General features: G+C 41.6%; 1 protein-coding gene across 1 annotated transcript in view; it reads left to right on the top strand.

The window, feature by feature from the left end:
* Positions 1-7,853: 7,853 nt before the first annotated feature.
* kcnh6a (potassium voltage-gated channel, subfamily H (eag-related), member 6a) overlaps positions 7,854-11,914 on the top strand; it is a gene marked incomplete at both ends in the record, with an annotated part of 31,004 nt that continues 26,943 nt past the window's right edge. The window contains one exon of the mRNA XM_080511798.1: positions 7,854-7,929. Coding sequence (XP_080367924.1) covers positions 7,854-7,929 — 76 coding nt within the window. The remainder of the gene's footprint in view (positions 7,930-11,914) is intronic.

The raw sequence follows: 11,914 nt of genomic DNA, 5'->3' as shown, positions 1-11,914 counted from the left end.
AGTTGTAAAAAGCAGCTCCTCCTTTCTGAGGATTCACATTTATCGCTTTCTTGCTTTTTGTCGCCCAAAGCTACTTCCATGTTTTCCTCTTTCCTTCGCCACCTGATGACTAACCCTGTCTCACCTTAGCCATCAAACACATTGAACATTTCAGCCCCAAACACTGTACAGCCCCAACAAAACCTTGTGTTTTAGCTTCGTGTTTCTTTAGTTGGTTTCAGTGAACGTCCTCAGCCGAGGCCTTGAGACGTAATGCGTAATGTGGTGGAAGTCGACGTGTGGTGACGTGTATGTGATTTGTTTGAATGGGTGAGGGGTCGTGTATCGGAGCTGGACTTAGATCGAGATTGAGAGACATGTGCATGTTAGAGTAGTACAAAGTGGTTTCTTTTAATCCTTTATCCTGGTGCTATTTTTCTTTCTTTTTGTTATAATTGTTTTATTTCTTAACACAGCAGATTCTAACCACACACACACACACACACACACACACACACACACACACACACACACACACACACACACACACACACACACACACACACACACACACACACACACACACACACACACACACTTTACAGACATTATACTTTCCATTGATTGAATTTGAAGATAACAGCTAAAAATGTCCAAAATCAAGAATTAACGAAGAAAAAAAGAACGTTTTGGCTACCTCAGCTCGTGTCCTTATGTCAGGGTGGACTTGATAGAAATTTAAGGGGAACGTGGATCTGCTTCACCAAAACACTCGAACCACTAAGATTAGAGATGGATTTTAACTATTTTCATTACAGATTATTTAACCACAAGGATTATATGCACATCCTGGTTTCACTATGGTGGATAAATGTACACTGTTAATACACAAAGAGTTGATTCTCACATGAAAACTATTAAAACTCATTGTGAACTTTTAAATAACTTATGGGGATAAAAGAAAAAAAGAAGTGAGACACAATCTCTTTTGTTTTCTTTTCATTTATCTTGATGATGGTAAAACTTCAGTGAAGAACCTCAAACTGCCACTTCTGACCTGCGACTTGATGTCAAATAACTCATGCGAGTTGGTTACTTTTTCAACTTTTGCCCTCTCGATTAATTAGCCGTTTCTTGTGTCATTTATACAATGGAAAACAATTCAAAACTATTTGGAAAATGAAGTGGGAGCAGAAGAAAATGTGGTCAAATTGTTAGCTGACTGAAAGCCTTCAATTTGAGATGCTCTCTGATTGTTTGCTGTTTCCTATGAAACCATTAAACAATGTGTGAAAGAAACACCTTTTGATATATAAAAAAGGGCTTTTTTTATGTACTTCTCGAACATTGAAGGGCTCATCTGAGGCTCCTCTCTTAACATGTTGATACTAATTTATCTGATGTTAGTCATCTTGTTGCGAGCAGACTGGGGTAAATGCCACTAATGAACTATACTTAGAGTCAAGTCTCCTTTGTAACCCAACGTTTTATGTTGTTTCACAGTCGGTTATGTTTCTCGTGAAGGTTTTGACCCTTAAGTGTTCGTAGGTTTGTGTTTTTGTTCTGTAGTAAAGCACCGATGTCTGATTCTGTGTGTAGCAGGTGGGGGGTGGGGGCGGAGGTCTAATCAGCCAAAACAAGCAGGAACAAATGGGAACCGTCGCCTCTTCTTCTGCTGGAGAATTATCTGCGTGATGAGGACACGGTGGTCTGACAGTGTGAAAGCTGACGAGACCTTAGGGGATGTGGCTCCTCTCTGACTGAAGCCGTGCTGACAGCTAATGAGAGCCGTGCTTCGCCGGAGCTCGTCGCCAAGGACACCGTGTGATCCATGCCAACCCTCCTCACCCCCCCGCCCCCACCGCCTCTCCTCATGTGTTCACCTTCCTGTTCCACTCCTCTGCAGACGTGAGCGTAACATTAGTTTTGACTACAGTCTCATGTTAACCACAATAAATCATATTGTTTGCTAGTAATGTTCGTCTTGGGCTATTTTTTTTTTGGTGACAGTTCATGCATTAATAAATATGATCTAAACGTGGGAATTATATAAGCTTGAATCTTTAGATGATCATTATAGGGTCTGACAATTAACTTTGGGCTATTTGCGTGCAGCTCCAGCACAGTATTTATCATCATGCAGAGCAGAGACGGGTTCACGCCGTGCAACACTGATTGCTAAGAGCCAAACCATCATGCAGATAGATTGCGCTTTCAGTTTGCACACGTTTTGTGGGTAATTTCCTCGGAAGAACATAATGAATCATATCGCGTTCAACAGGAGCCTCGAAATGAGGGGTTTGTCTGCTTGAGGCTGCATTTGCATGTTTCACGTGAAAATGCATTGGTTTTTGTGTTTTCACTTCAGAAAAGTTTACACGGCAACGTTTTTGAAAATGACTTCTGTTAACATGGAAACGATGTAAACTACGCCGTTATCCTGTATGGCCACTAGTAGGAGCTGTTGGTTAGTTTTGTGATAAAACCACACACATGCGTGCAGAGAACAATACGCTAAAAACACCGCCGTTGTTGTTATTGTCCATCTTCTCGTGCACGTGCAGAAGAAATATTTGTGCAGTCGTTTTTCCAGAGATGTAGCGTTTTCAAAACAAGTTCCACCTTGGGAGACATTTCTTAAAAAAGGTGTGTTTCCAGTTGCTCTGAGCACGGTTGTCATACAAACAGACACGTATCAAAAGTTTTCCATTTTCACATGAAAACGCTGTCACGTGAAGGAATCCTTGGACTCTGTTGACACGGTCAGTTAGAAACAGTCTCGCAGCCGTGCTGCTTTGCTTGCAGCAACTATCGAACTCGATATGCTGCTGGAGGAAACTCACAATACATCAGAGTGGTAGAGAAGAAGAAAGCTTACTCTATTGATCCGTCTCTGTAATTGACCCATCATTTTCATAGTTAACCTGCACAGAGCGCCGGGCTGCCTCAGCAGTGTCCAGGGAGCTGATAGGGGTCAAGAGTCACAATATCACAATAACAGCAGCATCTCTGCTAAAAGCTGAACTGATCTGCACCTCCTTATGTATTTGGTTAAAAAAAACAACAACACACAATTTGCTGAATCTGTTTCTTTCATGAAGTGTATATTTCAGAGCATCTTCCTCCAAGAGATCTAAAGCCATTCACTCACATCTAGTTAGGCTCTGCACACCAATGTGTCACCACCACACATTGTAAGTAGTTTGTATATAATCATATCTACATTGTATATATTCTGATCCTCACACTGTAGATTGTGTTGATAAACGAACTTCTTTTCCCTTTCACTTGTAGATGTGTGTTTCCCCTCCCGAAGCCTGGCCGTGATAAGTGAGAGTGTTTCAGGTGCAGCGAGGATCTGTTTTGCTTCTCTTATCGGAGGAATGGAGAGTCTCAGGCCGGAGCCGAGGACGACCCTGAGCTGGAAGTCATTCAGGCTGATAAATCTCTCAGGTGCTGAGTGCAGACCCTGAAACCTGGATCCTTCCCGTCCGGGGCCGTTTCCACAAGGCCGGGAAGGGGCGGGACCTTTTTGATAAAATGACTGGCATGAGATTACACTTACTAGCTATATCTTTAATGAGCAGAGTTCTCATGTGACATTATATAATCTGGATGTTAGCTGAAGTTACATCAGTTAATGGGAGGAGGATGATAACTGGTGTCACCAGGTGTAAGTTACATAATCAGGTGGAGCATTTCTGGATCAAATACAGCTGCAGGGATCATTTTACACCCGCTAGTTGTCAAGATAATCTGCAGATTACCGACAATTACTCTAAATTACTGTGTCATATTCACAAAAAGTTGCCGAGTTTGCATTTTCAGCCAGCATTTCACAACTGAGACATTGTTTTTAGCACAACGCGGCTCTTCTTCTTTCAATAAGAATCGATCCAAATCTCTTCATGTTTCCGTCGTGATTTCAGCAAGCAATGCTTTCCAAACACAGACCTGCTGTTTGTCTCTGTCGACCCTCCTTGCTGCACATTCCTGTCTCACTTGGCCCTCACACCAAAGGGTCAAGCAAAGGCATGTGTCTTCTGGGTTAATCTTAGCCATGGTTTCATCGGGACCGTCGAGACGAAACGCAGAGCGTTCAGTGAGCGTTTCGTCTGTCGTCCAAACGGCAGCGGGCAGGTGAGCCGCCGCTACCCTGCTCTCAACACTTCAATTTGGACAAAGATGACTTGTTATGACACCGATCTCCAGTTTTTCTCAATAAGCAAATAATCCCTTGATGAAAAACTCTTTTTTTTTTTTTACATGATTTTTATGAGCTACGTTTTCATTCTTTCCCCAGTCATGATTAGATATTTCAAAGTTTAGTAAATAAGTAAATAAAAAAACAAATTTTATCCCTCTGCTGAGCAACTCATGAAGTAATAAATATTAATATGAGCAATATGACAGCATTTATCATTGCATGCATCAGAGACAAATAGTGAAACTGTCCAGTAACGGTGGAGATTTCTCGTCACTACAAGTTTATTTTGTGGAGATCAGCGCCACCCAACAATTGTTTGATGAACTGCATTAAGAAGATGGACGTCTTAACTGTTTTGTGATTTCTGCCTGTTATCTCAAGTAACCAGAGCTGGATGTGAGATGGAGCATGAACCCTGCTGCAGAGGTCAGCTGGGCGAAGACAAGGAAAAGTTAAAATCTCTCCAGGTATTTCTTTTTTTAGATTTGATAAAAAGGCAGCAGCACAGTTCAACACTGATAACGTGAAGCTGCATGTGAATTCGCTTCTCAGATTGAGAAGATCCAGAAAACAAACGAAAAAAACACCTGTTCATTGGCTCCAGAGCAACAAATAAAATACATTCCTCCACACAGCCTCCACTGGGAGCAATTTGTTTCTTGCTAAAAGACACTTCAGCGATTGACAGGGCGACGTGGGGATTTGAGCTGAAAATATTGACACTGGGAGATCATTCACTCATCTCTATGAATCGCAGCTCCCCAGATGGATGAGATTTTGGTGATTTTTGGGCTTCTCGTGTGTCCTTTTCTTCTTTTTGCTCATTTCACAGTTTGAACCATCTCAGATTCTTGTCCTGTCAGCATTAGCATCACAAATGTTTAACAATCCAAGGCACACTGAGACTGTCAACCTCAATGCAAACACAGAACACCAGTAAGAATGTCGTGTGTGATAATCTAGCAGTGAAACAGTGACGGTAAACACAGTAGTGAACAATCACTTCTTAACAATAAACCACCACCGAAATCAAGACAAATGTGACTAAATGAATCAAAAAAACGAGAAATTTTGAACCTGAAATGAACAAACGGAATATGAGAGGATGACAACACACATCAAACAAACAAGTTTAAACAACAACATTTTGTTTGATTAGCTGCATTTTAAATAGAACTAAACATCTCCAGTTTTTTAATTTGAGCATTTTTCACACTATTTTCATGGACAAATAAATACAAATATGACATATAAACAAACTTCGCACATTTTCTTCTACTGTGTGAAAGAGTTATTTTACAGACCTTTATCGCCACCAGGTGTTGTGGAGTTAATACACTCAACAACATGGATTATTTAAACATTTTTCTCTGTATTTGTAATAACAGTGATGTTGTAGTGCATTCTCCCACTATGTTGACTCCGAATACTAAAAGACTTCATGAACGATAAGAGGGTGAGCAGCTGTTCTGGTGCTGCCGCTGTTCATGCAGAAAATACAGCGAGATCCTCCAAAGACCTGTAAAATACCACTCGGCTATAAATATTGGCCGGTGAATGAAAGTCTTTTGTGGCAGGCGACGCTAAACAGAGCGAGGAGTGTGCAGCCTCCTCAGGTGACCTTTAAAGAGGAGAAACTCTGGTCTGAATGTCTGTTCTGTCTCTGTGTACACGACCCGAGCCCGGTAGGTGTCCCAGATGGAGACGGAGAAGGTTGAGAACAGCAAAGACTGAATTTAGCTTCTTTTTTTTCCAGTGCAATCGGGTGAGAATTAACCGGTGCAGCTCACACCTTTTACAAGCCTGTTTTGTTCCTCACTTGTTTTGACAGACTCCCGCTCACCTCACAAAAGAAAAGCAGCCCATTTGTTCAGATCCTCACCAACAAACGTTACGCCGAGCCATGTGAGGCTTATCACTGCCTGCAGATTAATAGAAATGTGCACGAGTGTGATGGCAGCCACGGAGAGGGAGAAAGCTGCTATTTCGGGCTCGGGGGACTTGCGATGTGGAGTGAGGCGAAGAAGACTGATGGGGGGTCTGCACTCTGTCAGTGTCACACCAGCGCCAGGTTACACATCACACAATGCACTCTAATACCGGCCCCGAGCTTTGAAATAAAACCCAGAAAATCAGAGCTCTTTTAGACATGAGATCAAGGTTGTATCAGGCATCAAAAGCACATGATACAGAAAAAGTAAAATGTAAACATCAAATCTGTGAATAGTAACTTTGGAGCCAGTTGGATACATGGAAAAAAAACCCTTTCAGAATTAAGATTGAATCTTTTGGACATATGATGATTTTTATTTCACACATATAAATCACAACCTTTATAAACACGAGTATATTTAAACACAATTATAAATGCAGCTCGTGCATTAAGTGTCCATGTACTCAAGACTTATGGCGTATTAAAGTTACCCATAGTCACAGACAGTTAATTATGACAAAGAAAAATACAGGAAATGACATAAACTACTTTAAGTGTAAGAACACAAAAAGTACAACTCAGGTAAAAGTACTTTACGCAGCTTAAGCTTTACACGAGTACAAGTACAAGAAATGTTTGAAAATCTCTCCTCAAAGGTCAGTCAGTTGGTTAATCAGAGTTTTTAGCCACAATTCATTGTCTCGCCAGTGAAAGGCATTTTATGTAATTCTGTAAAAATATTAAAGCTGAATGTTGATTACTGAAACAAAAAAGTACACAAATGCACGCACGCATATGTGTGTGTGTGTATGTGTGTGTGTGTGTGTGTGTGTGTGTGTGTGTGTGTGTGTGCGTGTGCGTGTGCGTGTGCGTATACTTTTAGTGTAAGGCTAAGTATGTAAGAATGAGGCCTTCTTGGTCACTGCCCATGCGGTTGACCGACCGACTCACTGAGTAGTTATGTTATTGTATTTATGATATTCATTACGTGGTTTGTGTACACTTTTTCTAGTTTTTAAGTCTTTATGTCTGTGCTCATATGACTACTCAGCGTGGCTGTTTTAAATTGCCCCGAGGCGATAAATAAAGTATTTTGAATCTTGAATCTTTTTTTGTATGAGTCATCAACATTCAGCTTTAGTTTTGGTTTTTTTCAAACAAGCATAGAACAAAGGTGCTTAATGTAAAACAGTGTTTCTATTTCATAAGCATAGTAAGCGCATTCAAAAATAAAAATAGGATGACAGAAAGAATCCATCAGCTGGATGATGTGCCCAATAGGAGGCCCTCTTCTCTGCGGCTCCAAACTTGAGGGCGCCTGCATGAAGCTCCAGAAGCAGAGAACTTCAACAGGTCCTCCTCACCTGCCTCGTGTTGAACCACGTGTGATCCTCATCTATCTTTCTCCCCCCCATACACCATCCTTTCTCACCCTGCATCTCCATTACCCTGGCAACCGCCCCCCACCCCCGGCGCTGCTTCCGAAGAGCGCCACTGAGCCGCGCCACGCCGAGCCGGGGAACGTCGCACCGAGCAGAGGCATGATGGTATCCTCCCGCTCTCCTCCTCCTCCTCCTCCTCCTCCTCCTCATCCTCTTGATGCCGCTTCGCGTCTCCTCCCCGTTCCCCCCTCCTCTGCTTCCTTTTCGTCGCCCTCGCCCTCCTCAGTCCTCCGGATCGTTCTGAGCCGGTGAGGTCCGTGCGTCGGGAGAGCGCGCGGCTCTATGCGCCACGATGCCGGTGCGACGCGGTCATGTTGCGCTCCAGAACACCTACCTGGACACCATCATCAGGAAATTCGACGAGCAAAGTAAGTGACGGACAACAGTTGCGTTATTATGTCTCCGATTTTTCTCTCTTCCCAAAACATGATCACACACACACACACACACAAAACAACAAAAAACAAACAAACAAAAAAACATCACAAAAAGCGCACTTTACTCTCCACTTTAAGACATAATGCATCGACGTTGTCTTCGTTTTTTGTGCTAAAATGGTTTTGATTTCATGGAAGAGAAAGCTTAACATTGGAACACATGAGTATTAAAACCTAAACTGATAATGGAAACGGAAGATTTGATCAAATAATGCACACCTTGTTTTCCCGAAGTACTTGAAACCTGTAGCGCACTGCTCGTGGCTGGAATTTATAGAAGTACATGGCAAGTCTAAAGTAGTACCTTACATCAAACATTTGAACAGTATGTGTTCAGTCATCTTTTTCAACATCATGCATGAACAAATCTGGATTATCTTCACATTTCTGCCTGATAGAGAGCTCGCATCGTGGGAATCCAATACATTAACACGTGAGATCTAAAGTAACAATGCAAGGACATTAAATCTTACTTTTATGTTTCATATGTTTTGGCGGCCACAAGAGCTGAAATTCATGCAACCATTGAAACCTGAAAGTAATATTTAGATTCAAAGGTTTAACAATAATGGAAACCTAATTTGATGTCGAAACTAACTTTCAGACTTCTGAAGCCCCATTTGTTTTTTATTTCTATATTTGTGAAAGCTCCTTTGGTATAGATCAGGGGTGTCAAACATAGGGCCCGTGGGCCCAAACTGGCCTACAAGAGGCTCCAATTCAGCCCGACAAACCACCAAGCCAGTAGTGACAAAAACAAAACAAAACTTGATTTTTGAACAATTTTCTTAAGAGGAGGGGACACAACACAACACAACACAACACAACACAACACAACACAACACAACACAACACTGAGACACGAGCTAAGATATCAGTGATGCTGCCATGAAAGCGATAGCTACCTCATTGCTCAAAGCTATACTGTCATGGTGAGCTTGTGAAAACGTTGCATAATGCAGCGTTGCATAATGCAACTTCTGTAGGAGAAGTTTTCTGTTCACCAGAAGGTTTCATTAAAAGTGGCTTTATGTTGAGATTGTAGTAATTTTCCCTGGTAATTGTTGTAGTTTGTTTTGTTTTTATTTCATCACATATTCTCTGCAATGAAGAAAGTTATTATGGCACTATTTTACTGATCTGGCCCACTAGCTTTTGAAACTTTTACAATAATACACTTTTATTCTTCACTTTCAGTCATCAAACGTGGAGGAATCAACTTTTTTTGTGTGTAGAGATGATTTGAATTCAATGAAAGTGAGTTTTTACAAACGTTAGATTGAAAATACACAACCCCCAAGGGCCTGAAACGATCATGAAAACAATGAATTGATCAAAAATATATATATTATCTTACTATTGATGCACCATATATGATATAGCCTTGATTGTTTCCTTAAATGTTTTAAATCTGAAAAAAAAATTGCAGAAATCTCAAATTTAAAATATATTGACATTCAAACGTCACTTACTAGAAATGCTTCTGAAAGAGGTGGGATCGCATATGAAACATTTTAAATAAAGTATTTTACCAAAGTACGATGTAAAAGCAGATCTTTGACCTTTTACATTCTGATGAGAATGACGCTCCTCAAGATTTAGATCATAAACTATCAATAAGGTTTAATAACAAATGTAATTATACTTTTAAACTGCAAAAATCAACGTGTGGTTTTGTTAGGTTGCATTATACCGTATATATTATATAAACAATCCAAAACACTACTGATATTTTAATAATCCTCCACCAAGTGTTTGCAATGCACTTTGCGTATACTTTTCTATGTTTGTGGAAAACCAACATTTCATTTTACTTGGCATAACCAGTTCTTCATTATTTGTTCAAATACTTTTAATATGAAAGAGGTGAGTTCTGCACATGGCTCAAAGTCAAAATATATGACCATCAAAACCTCAAAATATCACATAAAATGAAGCATTTTACAATATTCTGTTTGTAATTTTACCTTCAGACAGCTCACAAAACCAGATCTTCATTATTTGTTTTTTTATCAAATTAATTTAATATATAGTATATTCATATGTCTTAAATGTCTTTTTCTTTGTGTGAGAGGTGGGAGTGCCACATGCCTGACATTTAGTTTTTTGGATGAAAATGGCTTACATTTATAATATCTAACCACTGAAACAGTGACAAATAAAGCCAAGCATACAACAAATATGTTTCCATTCATAATTGTCAAAGATCATGAAAACACAACCTTTCATATTCAGACGTCCCCACATGGTGTAATATATTTAGATTTCATTCACATGGCCTTCATGTACGGACGGCGCTGGTTGTGGGTGTATCTGTTAACAGGTGTCAGACCACCAGTTTTAATGTCAGACCACATCTAGTTTGTATCGGTGATGGTGAACCCGCCGTTCTCCCCCCCTCCTCCGCTACTGGTGCTGCTGTCGGAGTCTCACTGCACGCCACGCTCTGTGTTTGTTTGGTTGTGAGCTCACTTTGTGCCTGGCATTATGTTCCATTATCTCACATGTTCCACCAGCTGCACGGCCGGACGCTCGGGGATCCTCCTCCACACTCCGCTCTGCTGCCACCGTGTTCAGTCACGTACATGTGGGGCCCGCTTTTCACCACATATACGCTTTGATCAGATCTTCGGCTCATCAGGCGCCATGTATCAGAAGTTCCAAATTATTTTCATCCTTGAACCTCCGGATTGCCTTTTGGTAGTGCTCTTGACCCGCCGATCTCCGATTGGACAAGGAAAATGACAGTGAAGCCAAACGTGAAAAAGCCTTGGTTTTGCATTTTTGTTTTCAGAAAAGTTTTTTCCTTTACATGGCAATGTTTATTTACTTGTAAATGGCAGAAACACTGAAAATGATCTAGTTTTCATGTCGTGCTAATAGTGGGTACTGTTGTTTGTTTTTGTAATGAAACTACACGCGCAAACGATATGTTATAAATATTAACAATGGTGATTACACGGACATTCATATAGACAGACGACTGAGTTGGAGTTACGGGTGACTGTCAAATATAAAACTACCAAGTCCCAGGAGAATATGGACTGGGAGTCGTGACGCGGCGGAGGAAAGCATTGTTCTTATTGTCCAGCGACTAAAAGATTTACGTGCAGTAGCAGCATTTCTGCCATCTACATGGGGAGGGAAACCGATCGTTTCAGAAAGTTGCATCTCCCCCCGTTTCCATGACAATACACTCTGAGGGATCTCAAAAACTTTCACCTTGGGAGCTGGTTTCAACAGATTACATTCTCAGTAGCTCAGAGCACCGTTGTCGTGTAAGGAGATGCCCAAAACGTGACTAAAGATTTGCATTCTGACTTGAATACGTTGTCGTGTAAACGGGGCCTCCAGCATCCACCTTGATGGAGGTCAGGGATCCCAGGTTATGAACCTGTTTTGCACATCAGTCAAGTGAAGCGTCTCACCTCAGATACTGGTACCCAGGTAAAGCTGAACTTCGTCTCCCTGAGTGGAGGCTGCTTCGATATGGAGTACTACTTGTTTGCTGGCATCTCTCAGGGCACTTTAGGTCCACGACGCCCCAACCTGCACTGCCCCGTGGTGCAATCATGTATGTAATGCCCCTCTGAACGTGCACACAGCCACGTGCACGTGTGAGCCCGGCGTTTCCGTTTGGCACCTCGGATAAGCACTTTGAACAGGATGTGCTTTTCCACGAGAGGAGCTTTCACTCATTTACTTTGAAAAGTGTAGGGGGTGGGCTATGAGAAGGATCCCCCCCCTCCTCCCTCCCCTGTGTGTGTGTGTGTGTGTGTGTGTGTGTGTGTGTGTTGGCAGCGGTGCCAGCTGTTTAACCCACTTCCAGCGCAGCGTCATAAAAGGGCCAGTGGGAGGCCGCAGAGGTTATTTATGTACTCTTGGTTCAGCTCATTGAACTCCTCCATTAGCGACC

Source organism: Blennius ocellaris (genome assembly GCF_963422515.1).
Source record: "Blennius ocellaris genome assembly, chromosome: 16".
In the NCBI taxonomy this organism is placed as follows: Eukaryota; Metazoa; Chordata; class Actinopteri; order Blenniiformes; family Blenniidae; genus Blennius; species Blennius ocellaris.
The sequence above is the reverse complement of the archived record's forward strand: the minus strand, read 5'-3'. Positions and strand labels throughout refer to the sequence as shown.